The sequence below is a fragment of the Balaenoptera borealis genome (genome assembly GCF_965194805.1).
Source record: "Balaenoptera borealis genome assembly, chromosome: 11".
NCBI classification, from domain to species: Eukaryota; Metazoa; Chordata; class Mammalia; order Artiodactyla; family Balaenopteridae; genus Balaenoptera; species Balaenoptera borealis.
In genome coordinates this window covers 690146-709574 of record NC_138868.1, presented here as the reverse complement: position 1 = coordinate 709574, position 19429 = coordinate 690146, and the positions used below count along the sequence as shown (strand labels likewise).

General features: G+C 66.4%; 1 protein-coding gene across 1 annotated transcript; it reads left to right on the top strand.

The window, feature by feature from the left end:
* Positions 1–480: 480 nt before the first annotated feature.
* On the top strand, positions 481–15749 carry LOC309605873 (mucin-6-like; the record flags this gene model as incomplete). Its single annotated transcript, XM_082342192.1, has 33 exons — positions 481–538; positions 1396–1523; positions 3115–3463; positions 3550–3777; positions 4185–4425; positions 4495–4621; positions 4924–5014; positions 5095–5204; positions 5378–5585; positions 5772–5894; positions 6386–6506; positions 6614–6752; positions 6841–6945; positions 7089–7161; positions 7249–7386; positions 7666–7827; positions 7906–8000; positions 8093–8225; positions 8312–8561; positions 8639–8691; positions 8783–8892; positions 9347–9498; positions 9647–9788; positions 9885–9995; positions 10346–10531; positions 10616–10855; positions 10979–11135; positions 11306–11449; positions 11676–11738; positions 12763–12957; positions 13053–13280; positions 13992–14822; positions 15736–15749. 33 exons carry the CDS (start codon positions 481–483, stop codon positions 15747–15749), a joined length of 5505 nt encoding a protein of 1834 aa, XP_082198318.1.
* Positions 15750–19429: the final 3680 nt, after the last annotated feature.

Here is a 19429-nt window from a genome sequence, read left to right as displayed (position 1 = left end):
GTAGCACCCTGGAGGGGGTGCCCAGGCGTCTCCCCCCACATGTCCTGGACAAGCCCCCTCTCAGTCCCCAGGTGCCCACGCTGACTCCCTGGACTGACCCCCAGGGAGACCCCTGGCAATCGAGGTTTACCCCTCGCCTCGAGTAAACACCGGAGATGTTTGCAGGACCCCGGAGGGTGTGTGCCAGCCCCCTGCTCAGGGGTGAGTGACAACGGGGCCGCTGCCCGCTGAAGAATTTTCCAAAGGCCAGGTCCTGATAAAGCAGCGCCCCAGATCCTGTTTGGCCACCACTGGACTGGCTGTCCATGGCAATTACCGGACGGGAGCGTGGGGCACAAGCAGGCGTGGCGGGGCAGGGCCCTTGGCCCCTATATAAGGCGTCGGGGGAGGCCACTCAGGCCGCACAGGTGCGGCGAGCCTGCCCAGTGTCCCGCAGTGGGAGGTGTCGGGTCCGGCAGTGACCGCTCTCCTCTCCGCGCCATGCTCGGGCCCCGGCTGCTGCTGTTCCTCTCCTGCGGGGGTGCCCTGCTCAGCGCCGGTGAGTGGGGGGGGGCCTGCAGGCCGTGCACCAGGGTTGGCCAGACACCCTCCGAGGGCCCCTGTGCGTGGGAAGTTCTCCCAGGCCTTCTCGCCTCTGCGGCTTGGCCGTGGGGACACTGACGAATGGGAACGGGAGGGGAAGCCGGGCCCAGGAGGCCTCTCCTCGCTCCGTGGCTGCCCCACACTTGCCGAGGCCCCGGTCTCCGCCGGCGGCCTCGGAGCCTGGCCCAGCCCGTGGGAATCAGAGGCGACAGACAGTCTCCTCCACAGTAGTGGGTGCGGCATGGGCGTGCGAGGCAGGGACAGTGCTGGGGCCTCAGCGCTCAGAGCCTGGCCCTGTCACTCTCCCCACTGGGCCCTGGGTCCCGAGATGCCTCTGGGGGTCCCCAAGGGGCAGCCAGAGGGCATGTAGGGGGCCTTGTCAAAAGACTGAGGAGAGATCCCGGCTCCACGGGGTCCTGGCTGCGAACAGACAAACCACGATGTGGGCTCTGGGCCTCAGTTTCCAGGTCTGTACAAGCGCGGGCGACGCCTCCCTTTTGTGTGGCTGCCGGGAGGATTGAAGACCTGGGAGGCTGGAAGGGGCCGCCCCGCCCGAGTGCCCCCAGCCTCACCCATCAGGCTGTTGGGACGGGGGTCCCCTTCCTCCTCCCACAGGTCCCTTCGGCCAACTCCCCCAGGCACGGCAGATGCCGCAGGCCTAGGAGGCGCTCACCCCGGCCCCGCCCCCCAGGAGGGGCCAGCCCCAAGGGGTCCCCAGTGGCCAGGGGGGAAGCCCCTTCCCGCTGACTGCAGGCGCCCGCCCCAGAGCCCCGGTCTCCGAGCCAGCGGGACTCGCTCCTGCCTGCCTCATAGGTCCTTGCCCCGCTGCCCTCTCCTTGGCGGCCCCAGAGCCCCACCAGCCTCAGCTAGGAGCCAGGGAGAAGCGCCAGGCCTGCCGTCTGGCCATGGCCCAGGCGCTGGGGGCAGGCTGGGGGCTCCGAGTAGAGCAGGCCCCCCCGGGCCCATTCCACCCCTTGCCTCCCACGAAGCCCCTTCCCCGCCCCCCAGGCACCAGCTTTCCCACCAAGGGTGGCTCTGAGCACTCAGGACCCCTGCCCATCTGAGGCCGCCTCCCTGGGCCCACCCCGGGCCCTGGGGACCCCCAGACCTGGACCCAGAACCAGGGCGAGGAGGGAGGTGCCCAGGAGCCACGCAGGGCGGGCTGTAGGCCAGCAAGTGTAGTGAGGGGCGTGGCTTTGGGGAGCCACGGGGGTCCAGGCTGTGAATGCTGCACGGGGCGGGGGGGACAGGGGCCTCTCCACATTTCAGCAAACACTCTTTGAGCACCGATTCCGTGCTGGCATCAGGGGGAGCGAGAGGCAGGCCCTGCCCTCCTGGACCAGAGGCCTCAAAGCACCAGTTCAGACATCAGGGTCTTGGGGGCTGGGGATTCCGGGACAGAGGCCCCTGAGCAGGGCCAGGGTTGACCCAGAACGGGCAGGCCATGCAGGGCTGCCAAGCGTGCAGAAGGAACAAACAGCGTGTGCCCCAGCCACCACAGGGCCCGTCCAGGGGCTGAGAAAGGCCAGGGGCGGCGGACCAGCCCGCCCTGCAGGCCCCGCGGGTCCCAGCCAGGGACCTGAGCGCGATGGGAAGCTCAGACAGTCCTAGGCGGGCAGCAGCAACGCTGCTGGGGGGCTGTTGTTCAGACGGTGGGGCCGCAGGGCCGGGCGGGGACTGGGCAGAGCCGAGGGCCGGAACGCAACAGGGCTCGGGACGCTGGTGCTGGGTGACAAGGCGGAGAAGGGAGGAGCCGCTGCGAGGGGGCACCTGGAAGTGACCCTCGGGGGCACAGTGGATGCGACTCTAGGCATCGTGGGGGCCAGCGGTGAGCCGAGAGGCGGGGCCCCAGGCGTGGACGTGCGTGGTGGGCACTGCAGAGGAAGGGGGCCAGGTGTCACCACCCGCCCAGCCTAGGGACCCTGTGCCATCGGGCAGGCACCCCTGCTCCCTGGTGTCACCCAGAGAAACAACGCTGGCAGCGACCAGCACCGTGACTCGGGAGGTCAGTGTCACCCAGGAACGCACAGACCCCGGGGAAAAGGGGGCGCGGTGGGGAGCAGGAGGGACGGGACCCCGGGGGGCCGCATTCAGCGGATGACCCTGCTGCCCGCCAGCACCGGGCCTCATCTCCCACGGGGCCCACGGGGCCGCAGGGAGGACTGCAGCAGGGCAGGGATGGGGGAGGCGAGGCTGGGCCCGTGCTTCCTGTCCCGACAGTCACCATGAGCAGCCTCACCGGGCATTTCTCTGGCGATGGCCAGCGCGCCGGGAGGTTGACAGGGAGGAAGGAAGCAAAGAAACAGCCACTTTTAGGGCCCAGAAGAGGGAGAAGTCCTCCGTGGGCCTCAGCCTCACTCAGCCTCTGAGCTGGCGGCAGAGCGGGCACGGACCCCAGAGGGAGTGGACCCGAGGTGGGCTGAGCTGGGAACTCGGCGGGTGTAGCCGGACAGCGGCACGCTGCCGGCCAAGTCACCCACCGACGCCCGGGCACCCCTGCCCAGCTCTCCCTGACCCTCCCGCCGCTTGCAGACCACCGAGCCCCTCTGGGCTCAGGGCTCCTCACCCCCACCTGCAGCTACCACCCCCCACGAGGCCCACACGGGAGCCCACTGGGAGCCAGCGCAGCCGGGAGCCCCTTTATCACGCGCCACCTGCGTGCGCAGCGCCCGGGCTTCTCTGGGGAGCGAGCCAGTGCCTGGAGCCCGGCAGGCAGACCTGCAGGTGCTGCGGGCCAGACGCCACCACGGACAGCCGGGGCGCAGCTCGCCCAGCCCTGAGCCCCACGCTCGGGACCCCGTCTCCCCAGGGACCTCCCGGCTCCCAGCGCCTGCGGCTGCCCCCTCCTCACCCTCTGGCCCCACTCACCACCCTTCCACGCGTGCGTGTGCCTGGGGGCAGGGCCTCATCCCCACTGTGTCCCCAGCCCCAGCAGGTGACAGCTCAGAGAGGTCCCTCTGAGGCGAGCAAAGGAAGGGACGGCGGGGACGGCGGAGCTTGTGCAGCCCAGGAGCGGCCCCGCTGGCGCTCCCCGCCGTGCCCCGGGCCCGGCTCACCCCAACCACGCTGCCGGCCACAGCCCTCGAGCAGAGCTGGGCAGCCCCACACTGACCGCGGGCCCTGTCCACGCAGGTCTGGACAACAGCTCCTTGGTGCCCCCAGGCCTCCAGAGGCTGAAGGACTCCCCGCAGACAGGTGAGGGTCACGGCAGCCCCCTGTCCCCGTGTCCACCGGCCACGGTCCTGCTACAGGGTAACCGTGTCTGGGGTTTCCACGAGAGGCTCCAGCTATGGAAGAGCCTCAGACCACCCTCGCCTGGGGGAGACAAGCCCCTGCTGCCCCTGCTGGATGGGGGCTAAGTTGCAGCTTCATGTCCTACAGACCCCAGGGCTGATGGCACCATAGACCCCAACCACAACAGAGGCCTGTGCTCCCGTAGGCAGGGGATGGGTGTGTGGGGCGGGGCCTTCTCCCGCCCACCCTAGGAGGGCCTAGAAATTGGGAAGCCTCTTGTCTCCCAGTGTGGGCTCCCCGGGGCCCCAGACCTGCCCCACCAGCCGGGAGGACGCAGGGCTCCGAGACCCCGCCCGCTCTCTCCGCAGCTCCAGACAGGGGCTGGTGCTCCACATGGGGGGCCAGCCACTTCTCCACCTTCGACGGCCACGTGTATGATTTCTCGGGGACCTGCAACTACATCTTTGCGGCCATGTGCAAGGATGCCTCGTCCACCTTCAGCGTGCAGCTACGGCGAGGGCCGAGCGGGAACATCTCCCGGGTCATCGTGGAGCTGGGGGCCTCTGTGGTCACTGTGGAGAAGGCGGTCATCTCCGTCAAGGACATGGGGTAGGCTGCAGAGCCGGGCCGGGCGGCTGGGGGCCCGAGGGGCGCCCGCTGACTGCTGTCACCCTGCAGGGCCGTCAGCCTGCCCTACACCAGCAACGGGCTCCAGATCACACCCTTCGGCCAGAGCGTGCGGCTGGTGGCCAAGCAGCTGGAGCTGGAGCTGGTGGTCATGTGGGGTCCGGGCACCCACCTCATGGTGAGGACGCGGCAGGGGTCGGGGGACCGGAGCTGCGGAGCTGCCCTCCTGGGGATGGGGGCCCTGACCCCGGCCAGGAGCCTGGGCTTTTTGTTGGCTCAGTTCCCTCCATCGAGCAAGAATGGAGGTCCCCTGGGAGGAGCCGGGCGGGCAGACCCTGGGGTGGCGTGGCGCCAGGACCCTCCCCGTGAGGGGTGCTCTGGGCCCCTGGAGCAGGCGTGAGCAGCTTCCGAGGGGTCCTGGGGCCCTGGGAGCCCTGTGCGCCTCCCCGCCCACCCGACGGCGGTGCCCGACCCCTCCAGGTCCTGGTGGAGAAGAAGCACATGGGCAAGATGTGTGGGCTGTGTGGGAACTTCGACGGTGAGAAGACAAATGAGTTTCTGAGCGAGGACGGTAGGTAGGGGGAAGTGGTGGGGAGACCCCTCTGTGGCCCAGCAACCATGGTGCTGACCTTGCCCCACCCCACACCGCAGGCCGACTCCTGGAACCCCCTAAGTACGCCGCCCTCCAGAAGCTGGATGACCCCAGCGAGATCTGTGCCTATGAGGCCAGCCCCAGCCCCCGGGTCCTGCAGGCAGGGAACGTAAGTGAGGCGGTCAGGCTCCCCGGGGCCGAGGGGGCCCTTCAGCCAGGGTGGGGCCGGCTCACGGGATCTGGCAGGGTCCCGAGGCCAACGACACCCCCAGACTTCCAAGTCACATGCGTGGTGTGGGATGTGGCCTTGACCCCTATGACCCTGAGTGTCCCTGTGCCCAGGCCCAGACCTGCATCCAGCTGCTGACCCTGGTGTCCCCCGAGTGCAACGTGCCCAAGGAGCCCTTCCTGCTGAGCTGCCAGGCGGACATGGCCACGTGTGCCCAACCCGGCCGGCACAACTGCAGCTGTGCCACGCTATCTGAGTACTCGCGCCAGTGCAGCATGGCCGGCCAGCCCGTCAACAGCTGGCGGGGCCCTGGCCTCTGTTGTGAGTCCTGGGGAGGGTCGGGGGGAGGGCCAGGGCTCCAGACACGATGCCCCCAATCCCCCCTTGTCTGTGAGACAGAGGAGATCCAGGTGGAGGAGGGGCTGGCCTAAGTCCTCGGCCAGGGTGGGGTGGGTGGCCAGGCCCTGGGCGCCCGACCCCTCTCACGAGGGCCACACGGGCCTGCAGCTGTGGGCCAGTGCCCAGCCAACCAGGTGTACCGGGAGTGCGGCGAGACCTGCGTGAGGACCTGCTCCAACCCGCAGCACAGCTGCTCCAGCTTCTGCACCTTCGGCTGCTTCTGCCCGGAAGGTGAGGACAGCTGCTCTCCCAGGACCCTTGGAAAGGAGCCCAGAGACAGGGCATCAGCTCCGCCCACACCCATGCTCGGAACCCCCGGACCCTCTGCTAGGACTTAGCCCGGGGAGGGCTCTGCCTGCACTGTGCTCACAGCCGCCCCGGGCCACGGCCGCATGTGCCCGTCCACGGGGAGTAAGGTGGTGGGCAGAGGCGGGGTCGGAGCTGGACAGGGCCCGCTGCCCAATGAGGAGCCGCACCTAGCACGAGGGGGCGGGAGTCTGCGAGGCAGGCGGGGCTGAAGGCGGAGGCTCTCCTGGGGCACGCCCCCAGCCCCGCCCCAGCCCCGCCCCAGCCCCGCCCCCCGCCCCCAGCCCCCAGCCCCCAGGCCCCCAGCCCCCGCCGCCCCCAGCCCCCACCGCAGGACAGGGTGGGGGAGGGGCTGCCCAGCAGGAGGGCGGGAGGGGTCTCCTTGCCCGCAGCCCCAGGGAGCCCCTCTCCTGCAGGTATGGTTCTGGACGACATCTCCAAAAACCACAGCTGCGTGCCTGTCCCCCAGTGCCCCTGCATGCTCAGCGGGGTGGTCTACGCCCCTGGGGAGGTCACGACAGCCGCCTGCCAGACCTGGTGAGTGCAGGGCAGCAGGAGAGGCGTGCAGGCAGGCAGGGGACAGGGGTGGGGACGCGGCGGCCTCAGCCCCGGGGGCCACCTGGGTCATGCCTCCTCGCCCACAGCCGGTGCTCCGGGGGCCACTGGGAGTGCGTGGAGCGGCCCTGCCCCAGGCGCTGTGCCCTGGAGGGCGGCTCCTTCGTCACCACATTCGACGCCAGGCCCTACCGCTTCCACGGCACCTGCACCTACATCCTCCTCCAGGTAGGACACGGCCTCCGCCCGGGGGCCCGCCACGGGGGGTCGCCGTGAGCACGCCGGGCCCCCCGTGCTGAGCCGCCCCTCCTCCCAGAGCCCCCAGCTCCCCGACGGGGGCTCGCTCATGGCCGTGTACGACCAGTCTGGGTACTCACGCTCGGAGACATCGCTGGCCGCTGTCATCTACATGTCCAGCCAGGTGAGGCCACCCCGCCTGCCACCTGCGCCCACCCAGGGCCCCGAGCAGATGCGTCCCAGCTTCCCCTTCACCCTGCCTGGCCCACGGGAGGCGGAGGCCTCCGCAACTCCCGGCCCCCCGTAACTCAGCCACCCTCCCCGCAGGACAAGATTGTGATTTCTCAGGACGAGGTGATCACCAACAACAGGGACACCAAGTGGCTGCCGTATAAGACTCGTACGTCCTCAGCCCCCACCCGGCACCCAGGGCCCCACGAGCCGGGTCCCAAAGCAGGCCGCCTGCTGAGGCCCCCTATCCCCTCAGGCAACATCACAGTCTTCAGGCAGACATCCACCCACATCCAGATGGTCACCACCTTCGGGCTGGAGCTCGTGATCCAGCTGTGGCCCGTGTTCCAGGTGTACATCACTGTCGGGCCCCAGTTCAGAGGCCAGACCAGAGGTGAGTCCCTCCCCCGGCTGCCCAGGGTCGGCCCGGCTGCCCCGTCCCCACCCGGCTCGGCCACTCCAGAGGAGGAGGGGCCCAGCAGAGCCCTGCACTGACCCAATGTGTCGGGCGCTCACGGCCCAGGCCGGCTCCACCTAGCCGGCTGGTCCTCCCAGGGGTGTAGCCAGCCATGGCCTCTCACCCTGGGCGTGGTTAGGGGCGAAGACGGGCTTTGGGGAGGGCGGGGCAGGACAGGGGCATGGGCCAGTCCACCCTCACGCCCGGCCGGCCCAGGGCTCTGCGGCAACTTCAACGGGGACACGACGGACGACTTCACAACCAGCGTGGGCATCGCCGAGGGCACCGCCTCGCTCTTCGTGGACTCCTGGCGGGCAGGAAACTGCCCAGCCGCGCTCGAGCGTGAGACTGACCCCTGCTCCATGAGCCAGCTCAACAGTGAGTGCCGTCCAGGAGGGCTGCGGGGTGGGCGGGAGACCCCAGCGGACGGCTGACCCACGCCGGCCTGCCCCCCAGAGGTGTGCGCGGAGACCCACTGCGCGGTGCTGGTGAAGAAGGGCACGGTGTTCGAGAAGTGCCATGCCGCCGTGGACCCCAAGCCCTTCTACAAGGTGGGCGGCCCCGTGGGCAGCGGGGGTGTGGGGGGCGCGGGGGGCACCCTTGGGGTCCTGGGTGGGCACCCACGGCCCCTGTCTGCCCACAGAGGTGCGTGTACCAGGCCTGCAACTACGAGGAGACCTTCCCGCACATCTGCGCCGCCCTGGGCGACTACGCCCTTGCATGCACCTCGCGGGGCGTCCTGCTCCAGGGCTGGAGGAGCAGCGTGGACAACTGCAGTGCGTACGGGCCGGCGGGGCTGGCGGGGATGGTGCCACCCCCCCCCCACACACACACACCGGGCCTGACTCCGGGTCCCCCGCAGGCACCCCTTGCACAGGCAACCAGACGTTCAGCTACGACAGCCAGGCCTGCGACCGCACGTGCCTGTCGCTGTCCGACCGTGAGGCTGAGTGCCACCCCAGCGCCGTGCCCGTGGACGGCTGCAACTGCCCCGAGGGCACCTACCTGAACCACAAGACCGAGTGTGTGCGTAAGGCCCAGTGTCCCTGCCTCCTGGACGGCTCCAAGTTCATCCTGGCCGACCAGTCCACCATGGTCAATGGCATCATCTGGTGAGCGAGGGGTCCAGAGGGCGGCCCCCGGCCTGCAGCCCAGCCCAGGCGGCGCTCACCGGGCCTCTCTCCCGCAGCTACTGCGTCAACGGGCGGCTGAGCTGCCCGGCACAGCCTCAGATGCTCTTGGGTACGTAGCTGCGGCCGAGGCTGGCGGAGTTGGACTGTGGGTGCCTCGGCTCCTCCAGGCCCGCCTCACCCCAGGCCCCTTGTCTCTGCAGCAACCTGCTCGGCCCCCAAGACGTTCCAGTCCTGCAGCCGGTCCTCGGAGGACAAGTTCGGGGCAGCCTGCGCCCCCACCTGTCAGATGCTGGCCACCGGCACCCCCTGTGTAAGACCGGTGGAGCGAGGGGCACGCGCGCTCCTCAGAGGGCAGGTCCCACTGCCTGGGGGTGCCGGGGACACCCTGGGCTAGATATTCCCACGGCAGACGCCCCAACATCTTCTCCTTGGCCCACAAGAAGATTCCCACAGACCCCTCATGAAAGGCGGGCCGTGCTCCATTCCCACCATCCCATGATGCACGTGACCGGTGGCGTGGCCGCCGTGTGCTCCTTTGTGAGCTCCCTGAGGACCGTGGGCCCTGCCAGCTTGGGGAGGGCATACAACAGCCCAGCCATGACGCAGAGGTGATGCCCCTCAGAGAGGGGCAGCTGTGCTAAGGGAAGGCCCAGAGCAGGATGGACGCAGGGAGCAGGTCTGGGGAGAATGCTGGGGAGTCTCAGAAGGTCCCAGGGCTGCAAGCAGGGCCACCCTCCAGGGGCCACTGACCCTCCTCCCTGCAGGTGCCCACCAAGTGTGAGCCTGGCTGTGTCTGTGCCAAGGGGCTCTACGAGAACGCCAACGGGCAGTGTGTGCCCCCCGAGGAGTGCCCGTGCGAGTTTGCAGGCGTCTCCTATCCCAAGGGCGCCGAGCTCCACACGGACTGCAAGAGCTGGTGAGCCGCAGCCCTACCCGCAGACCCTGGTGGCCCAACTGCCCGTGAGCCCTTGGGGCGGGCAGGGGTCCCTACCAACCCGTGAGGTCAGGGCCCTGCGGGGGTGCGTGTACCCCGGTCACCCCAGAATGCCCTGCTCCTCCCACAGCATCTGCTCTAGGGGGACATGGATGTGCCAGCAGAGTGCCCACTGCCCATCCACCTGTACCCTCTACGGGGAGGGCCACGTGGTCACCTTTGACGGGCAGCGCTTCGTGTTTGATGGCAACTGCGAGTACATCCTGGCCACAGTGAGTGCCGGCCTGGGCCCCAGGGGACCACAGGGGGGCCACGGGGGGCCCGGGGGGCCGCAGGGCCGGCTCCTCCTCAGCGCCGTCTCCCCACAGGACAGCTGCGGTGCCAGCGACTCGCAGCCCACCTTCAAGATCCTTACAGAGAACGTCGTGTGTGGGAAGTCAGGCGTCACCTGCTCGCGGGCCATCAAGATCTTCCTGGGGGTGAGCAGGCGGGTGGCCTTCCCAACCTCCCCCTGGGGCCCCAGGGCCTGGCCTCTCGGGGCCCTCACGGCCCTGTGCCCTGGCCTCCACGTCCACATCACGGCAGCAGTGTCCCCGGAATTGGACAACCGTGCAGCAGGGAGGGGTTCTCCCACAAGCCTGACCCTCAGCCCTTGGCACAGTTTCCAGTATGTTCTGGAACCTTCTGCCGGCAGCAGGCTCTAGAGGGCAGACCCCCCAGGCCAGGGCTGGCCCTGCCACGGAGAGCTCAGGCCGGGAGGCAGAGCCCAGCGGCACTTAGCGGCCACCCAGGACGTGGGCAGGCATCCTGTGACAGCCGCACCCCACAGGGCCTGTCCATCGTGCTGGCGGATAGGAACTACACGGTCAGCGGGGAGGACCCCAGCATGCACTTCCGGGTCAAGGCCAGCTCCCTGCACCTGGTGCTGGATGCCACCATCAGCAGCACGTACCACCTGACCCTCATCTGGAACAAGCACATGACCGTCTTCATCAAGATCGCCCGTGCCTCCCAGGTACCGCCGCCCCTGCCCCACAGCCCCAGGGAGTGGTGAGTCCCTGCCTGCCGGCCACCTGACACCTGACACCAGCACCCGCAGGACGCCCTCTGCGGCTTGTGCGGCAACTACAACGGGAACATGAAGGACGACTTCCAGACACGCAGCAAGTACCTGGCGTCCAGCGAGCTGGAGTTCGTGAACTCCTGGAAGGAGAGCCCGCTGTGCGGGGACACCACCTTCACGCTGGACCCCTGCAGCCTCAACACCTTCCGTCGCTCCTGGGCTGAGCGCAAGTGCGCCATCATCAACAGCCAGACCTTCGCCGCCTGCCACGGCCAGGTGCCCCCCCAAGTGCCCCGTCCTGCCCTGGCCGGCGCCCCGGGCTCCGCGGCCAAGCCGTCAGGGGAGGGGTGGCCGCGAGGAGCTTGGCCCCGGCCTGACGCTGAGGGCCGGCCCCCACAGGTGTACCGCCTGCCTTACTATGAGGCCTGCGTGCGCGACACGTGTGGGTGTGACGCCGGCGGGGACTGCGAGTGCCTGTGTGACGCCGTGGCCGCCTACGCCCAGGCCTGCCTGGACAAGGGCGTGTGCGTGGACTGGCGGTCCCCAGACTTCTGCCGTGAGTCCCGCGCCTGCCCAGAGGCCCCCGCGGGGCCACAGGCGGCATGTCCGGCTGCAGCGCTTCTCCCGGGCGGGCGGCACCCCCAGGGAGGCACAGGCGCCTGGGGCCCGCTGGCAGGTGCGGGCTCCCAGGCCAGCTCTGCCGCCTGATGGTGCCCTTCCCCCCAGCCATCTACTGCGACTTCTACAACACCCACACGCACGTGGGCGGCGGCAAGTACCAGTATGCCCAGGAGGCCAACTGTACATGGCACTACCAGCCATGCCTCTGCCCAGAGTGGCCGCAGAGCGTCCCGGGCGCCAACATCGAAGGTACTGGGCACAGAGAAGGAGACGGGAGGAGGGGCGGGCCTGGAGGGATTGGGAGTGCTGGCGGGCAGGATGTGGAGGCGTGTCTGACAGTGGGGACCCGGGCGGGCACCTGTGCCTGGGGATCGGGGGAGAGGCCGGCAGAGAGAGGGGAGGGACCAGGCCTGGGGAAGAGGGGCTTCTGGCTCTGGACACTGAGGTCTGCCTGTTCTCTGCACGCCCCCCTCAGGCTGCTACAACTGCTCCCAGAACGAGTACTTCGACCACGACAAGGGGATGTGCTTGCCATGCAGTAAGCTCAGCCCACTGCCCAAGAGCCCCCCATGCCCCCCCCCACAGAGCTCCCAGCTCCAGCCCAAACCTCTGGCCAGCCCCCTGGCACCCCCACTCCCCAGGGGCACAGCCAGAGACCAGGGCAGCCAGAGACACAGGGAAAGGGGTTGACCCTCGCCTCCCCTCCCCTCCGCAAACATCCACTCACCCAGCCTGCGGCCACAGGGCACACCCGGGTCCTGCCAGCCTGCTGGGGTGTGTGGGTGCAGAGCAGGACCTCCTGGGAGTTCGGCAACAGGCGGCCTGGTGGGCACTGGACACTACCTGCAGCTACCCTTGGGCAGCACCCCGGCTGGCCCCTCCACTCCCTGCCAGGCCCATCAATGCAGAGGTGGGGGGAGGGGAGAGAAGATGGGGAGGGGAGGAGGGTGGGGAGCAGGGGTCCCGGCACGTCTGCGGTACGTCCATCCCCCGTGTCCTCTGAGTCACACCCTGGGGACACAGCCGAAGGCTCTGAAGGGCCCAGGCAGGCGGAGGCGGGGCGGGAGGAAGCACCCCCGACCACCCCTCCTCTTGCAGCGTCATCGCCCACCGTGCCGCTGCCCACAGCAGGTGATTGCACACATGCAAGGTGCCAAGGTGAAGCAGGCTCTCTCCCAGGGCTCTTCCCCGGCTCCACCAGCCGGCCTGCAGCCGGCCCAGCCTGTGTCTGTCCGCCCAGCGGCAGCAGCCAGGCTTGCGGGTGTGGGGCGGGGCAGGGTGTACCTGGGCTGGCCCTGGGCTGCTCGGCACCGTGGGGCCAGCAAGTGCTGACCAGGAAGTCAGACAGGAGGGGCTCGGCAGGCCCCACTGGGCCCTGTTGCCTGGCCACCGAGCACAGCAGGGCCAAAGGACACATGCCCTGCCAGGGACCCCCACTGCCCTGAGGGCTCCTGCCCAGCCTGCGTGGCTTGGGGGCCCAGCAGGGAAGCGAAGGGCTCCTCCCAAAGGGAGTGCCAGAGCAGCTCCCTACCCCACAACAACAGCATGTGTGCCACACTCAGGCTTGCCTGGCACAGAAACCAGGCCCACCACAGCCACGGCCAGTACCACAGTGACCCCCAGCACCACTGGGCTGAGCTCCCCCAGACCCTCGCCAAGCTCCCCGGCCACACCTGAGGCCCCGACCCGGACACCCAGCCTTCCGGCCACAGCCACAGCCCCCACCACCCGGACACAACCAACATTCTCCTCGGGAGGTAAGGCCCCCGGGCCAGGGCCCCGGGGTGGGTGAGGAGGCGCCCGCGGCAGTGCGGACGGGGCTGAAGGGGATGTCGGGCGTTGTTCTCTGCAGAGTCGTCTCGAACCACCTCCACTGTCACCACACGGGCCACAGCAGCGCCGACCGCCACGGCCACTCAAAGGTCGACAGCCACAGCACCCACCGTGACCCGGGCCACAACGCAGCCCACAGGATCCTCCCCCAGCACAGCCACGCGGTCCACAGCTCGGTCCACGGCGCGAACCACAGCAGCCCCGCCAACCCCGGCAACATCAGGGACCTCCACAGTGTCCCCCGCAAGTAAGCATGCCACCACTGCCTGTCCCCACAGAGGGGCCTCGGCGGGGCAGCCCCAGCGCCCAGCCCAAGCTGTGTGGGGCCGCGTGGAAGACGGCAGCCTTGGGCCACCCCCACGACCACACAGGGCTGGCTCAGGCCCGAAGGAGGGGGCAGCCTGGCTGGCTAATCACACTCCTCTTTGCACATCTCCCCAGCCACAGCACCCAAGCCCCCACCCACCACGGCCACCCCCACCAAGGGAGTCCACAGGCCCCAGGGCAGACCAGGGCTCCAAAAGGCCCCTGACCCAAGTGCTGGCACCGACCCTGGGGCAGGGCCACAAACCTCCGATTCCCCTGACAGCAGGCGAGAAGAGAAGCCCTTTCCCGAGGCCAGTGGCAGGGGAGCCATGTAGGGACAGCCGAGCCCACCCGAACAACGGCCGCCCTGAGAGCAGCATTGAGGGGGCAGAGCCATGCAGGGCTGCTGGGGAGGGACCCCAAAACCCACTACAAGCAGCTAAGATGCAACAAGGGTCCACAGAGAATGCCGGGGTGGGGTTTGGGAGAGGAACGAGATAGTCATTCAGAAAACTCCTGGACACACCACCAGGGACACACAGAAGCCACATGTGAGAAAGACGATGTGGAAGGTGTGGGTGATGAACAGGTCACACCCCAAGATACGGTAACGAGGAGGAGGGAGTGAACTGACCACCACTGTTTTCTACAGCGTCCTCAACACACCGTTGGACCCCTGAAACCCCCGTCAGCCAGGAGACACAGCAGACGGACCCTCCACAACCCCCGGAGAGCACCACAGGCCACAGCACAATGCACACCAGTCCACTGTCAAGAGCCACCACTGCTAGGGCCGAGGGGAACACCAGTCACACCACACACTCTGCATCCAACCCCCTAACACACACCACCACGGCCACACCCACCACGCCACACATCCCTTTCAGGACTCACTCCACTCCCACCCGTTCTGTCCCCACTACCACCCACACAACAGGTCCGCCCACGGGAACGCCTTTCTGGACCACCACCACCTACCCCACCCCATCACACCCAGAGACCCTTCCCATCCACGTGTCAACATCTGCCACCTCCTCGGTGGCTTCAACCTCTCACCAAGTCATCACCCCAACAGAGTCCCATGCTACCTTCTCCACCCCAAAGCCAACTGGCACCCCACCCACATCGACACACGTCCCTGTCACAGAAACAGAGCCCACACCCAGAACCCCGCCACGGACAAAGACCACAACAAAGACCGCCACACCCACAGCCCCACCACTGACAGAGACCACAACAGGGACTGCCACACCCAGAACCCCGCCACTGACAAAGACCACAACAGAGACCACCACACCCACAGCCCCGCCACTGACAAAGACCACAACAGGGACCGCCACACCCAGAACCCCGCCACTGACAAAGACCACAACAGGGACCGCCACACTCACAGCTTCACCACTGACAAAGACCACAACAGGGAACACCACACCCACAGCACCACCACTGACAAAGACCACAACATGGACTGCCACACCCACAGGCCCACCACTGACAAAGACCACAACAGGGACCGCCACTCCCAGAACCCCGCCACTGACAAAGACCACAACAGGGACCGCCACACCCAGAACCCCGCCACTGACAAACACCACAACAGGGACCACCACACCCACAGCCCCGCCACTGACAAAGACCACAACAGGCACCGCCACACCCAGAACCCCACCACTGACAGAGACCACAACAGGGACCGCCACACCCAGAACCCTGCCACTGACAAAGACCACAACAGGGACCGCCACACCCAGAACCCCGCCACTGACAAAGACCACAACAGGGACCGCCACACCCAGAACCCCGCCACTGACAAAGACCACAACAGGGACCGCCACACCCACAGACCCACCACTGACAAAGACCACAACAGGGACCGCCACACCCACCGACCCGCCACTGACAAAGACCACAACAGGGACCACCACACCCACAGCCCCGCCACTGACAAAGAGCACCACACCCAGAAACCCGCCACTGACAAAGACCACAACAGGGACCGCCACACCCAGAACCCCGCCACTGACAAAGACCACAACAGGGACCACCACACCCACAGCCCCGCCACTGACAAAGACCACAACAGGCACCGCCACACCCAGAACCCCACCACTGACAGAGACCACAACAGGGACCGCCACACCCACAGACCCACCACTGACAAAGACCACAACAGGGACCGCCACACCCACAGACCCGCCACTGACAAAGACCACAACAGGGACCACCACACCCAGAACCCCGCCACTGACAAAGACCACAACAGGGACCACGCGAGCCCAGAACTCGGTCAGCACAGCCACAACCTCCACGGCCCCGGTATCACACTCTACTTCAAATGCCCTCCATGTAACCACGTCCCCACCATTCACCACCAACTCCCGTAAATCCACCACTAGAGGTGCAGGCGTGACACACACCACCACCGCCATCCACACTGGGCCACACACCCCTTTCACCACTCACTCCACCCCTACCCGTTCTGTCCCCACCACCTCCCAAACAACAGCTCCATCCACGGGAACACCCTTCCAGACCACTACCACCTACCCTATCACATCACACCCAGAGACCCTCCCCATCCATGTGTCAACATCTGCCACTTCTTTGGTGACTCCAACCTCTCACCGAGTCATCACCCCAACAAGGTCCCACACTACCTCCACCACTCCAAAGCCAACTGGCACCCCACCCACATCAACACACGTTCCTGCCACAGAAACAGAGCCCACACCCACAGCCACACCATTGACAAAGACCACAACAGAGACCACCACACCCACAACCCCGCCACTAACAAAGAGCACAACAGGGACCGCCACACCCACTGCCCCACTGTTGACGAAGACCACGACTGGGACCACGCGAGCCCAGAACTCGGTCAGCACAGCCACAACCTCCACGGCCCCGGTATCACACTCTACTTCAAATGCCCTCCATGTAACCACGTCCCCACCATTCACCACCATCTCCCTTAAATCCACCAGTAGAGGCACAGGGACACCCGTGACACACACCACCACGGCCACCCACACTGGGCCACACACCCCTTTCACCACTCACTCCATCCCCACCCGTTCTGTCCCCACCACTTCCCAAACAACAGCTCCATCCACAGGAACACCCTTGCAGACCACTACCACCTATCCCATCACATCACACCCAGAGACCCTTCCCATCCACGTGTCAACATCTGCCACCTCATCGGTGGCTCCAACCTCTCACCGAGTCATCACCCCAACAGAGTCCCATGCTACCTCCTCCACCCCAAAGCCAACTGGCACGCCACCCACATCGACACACGTCCCTGTCACAGAAACAGAGCCCACACCCAGAACCCCTCCACTGACAAAGACCACAACAGGGACCGCCACACCCAGAACCCTGCCACTGACAAAGACCACAACAAAGACTGCCACACCCACAGCCCCGCCACTGACAAAGACCACAACAGGGACTGCCACACCCACACACCCGCCACTGACAAAGACCACAACAGGGGCCACCACACCCAGAACCCCGCCACTGACAAAGACCACAACAGGGACCGCCACACCCACAGCCCCGCCACTGACAAAGACCACAACAGGGACCGCCACACCCAGAACCCCGCCACTGACAAAGACCACAACAGGGACCGCCACACCCACAGCCCCGCCACTGACAAAGACCACAACAGGGACCGCCACACCCAGAACCCCGCCACTGACAAAGACCACAACAGGGACCGCCACACCCACAGCCCCGCCACTGACAAAGACCACAACAGGGACCGCCACACCCACAGCCCTGCCACTGACAAAGACCACCACACCCAGAACCCCGCCACGGACAAAGACCACAACCAGGACCGCCACACCCAGAACCCCGCCACTGACAAAGACCACAACAGGGACCGCCACACCCACAGCCCCGCCACTGACAAAGACCACAACAGGGACCACCACACCCACAGCCCCGCCACTGACAAAGACCACAACAGGCACCGCCACACCCACAGGCCCACCACTGACAAAGACCACAACAGGGACCGCCACACCCAGAACCCCGCCACTGACAAAAACCACAACAGGGACCGCCACACTCACAGACCCACCACTGACAAAGACCACAACAGGGACCGCCACACCCACAGCCCCGCCACTGACAAAGACCACAACAGGGACCGCCACACCCAGAACCCCGCCACGGACAAAGACCACAACAGGGACTGCCACACGCACAGCCCCGCCACTGACAAAGTCCACAACAGGGACCGTCACACCCAGAACCCCGCCACTAACAAAGATCACAACAGGGACCGCCACACCCACTGCCCCCCCACTGACAAAGACCACAACAGGGACCGCCACACTCACAGCTGCACCACTGACAAAGACCACAACAGGGAACACCACACCAACAGCACCACCACTGACAAAGACCACAACAGGGACCGCCACACCCAGAACCCCGCCACAGACAAAGACCACAACAGGGACCGCCACACCCACAGCCCCGCCACTGACAAAGACCACAACAGGGACTGCCACACCCACAACCCCGCCACTGACAAAGACCACAAAAGGCACCGCCACACCCAGAACCTCGCCACTGACAAAGACCACAACCGGGACCGCCACACCCAGAACCCCGCCACTGACAAAGACTACAACAGGGACCGCCACACCCACTGCCCCGCCATTGACGAAGACCACGACAGGGACCACGCGAGCCCAGAACTCGGTCAGCACAGCCACAACCTCCACGGCCCCGGTATCACACTCTACTTCAAATGCCCTCCATGTAACCACATCCCCACCATTCACCACCATCTCCCTTAAATCCACCAGTAGAGGTGCAGGGACACCCGTGACACACACCGCCATGGCCACTCACACTGGGCCACACACCTCTTTCACCACTCACTCCATCCCCACCCGTTCTGTCCCCACCACTTCCCACACAACAGCTCCATCCACAGGAACACGCTTCCAGACCACTACCACCTATCCCATCACATCACACCCAGAGACCCTTCCCGTCCATGTGTCAACATTTGCCACTTCCTCAGTGACTCCAACCTCTCACCGAGTCATCACCCCAACAAGGTCCCACACTACCTCCACCACTCCAAAGCCAACTGGCACCCCACCCACATCGATACACGTCCCTGTCACAGAAACAGAGCCCACACCCACAGCCACACCATTGACAAAGACCACAACAGAGACCACCACACCCACAACCCCGCCACTAACAAAGAGCACAACAGGGACCGCCACACCCACTGCCCCACCATTGACGAAGACCACGACTGGGACCACGCGAGCCCAGAACTCGGTCAGCACAGCCACAACCTCCACAGCCCCGGTATCACACTCTACTTCAAATGCCCTCCATGTAACCACGTCCCCACCATTCACCACCATCTCCCTTAAATCCACCAGTAGAGGCACAGGGACACCCGTGACACACACCACCACGGCCACCCACACTGGGCCACACACCCCTTTCACCACTCACTCCATCCCCACCCGTTCTGTCCCCACCACTTCCCAAACAACAGCTCCATCCACAGGAACACCCTTCCAGACCACTACCACCTATCCCATCACATCACACCCAGAGACCCTTCCCATCCACGTGTCAACATCTGCCACCTCCTCGGCTCCAACCTCTCACCGAGTCATCACCCCAACAGAGTCCCATGCTACCTCCTCCACCCCAAAGCCAACTGGCACCCCACCCACATCGACACATGTCCCTGTCACAGAAACAGAGCCCACACCCACAGCCCCACCACTGACAAAAACCACAACAGGGACTGCCACACCCAGAACCCCGCCACTGACAAAGACCACAACAGGGACCGCCACACCCAGAACCCCACCACTGACAAAAACCACAACAGGGACTGCCACACCCAGAACCCCGCCACTGACAAAGACCACAACAAAGACTGCCACACCCAGAACCACGCCACTGACAAAGACCACAACAGGGACCGCCACACCCACAGCCCCGCCACTGACAAAGACCACAACAGGGACCGCCACACCCAGAACCCCGCCACTGGCAAAAACCACAACAGGGACCGCCACACCCAGAACC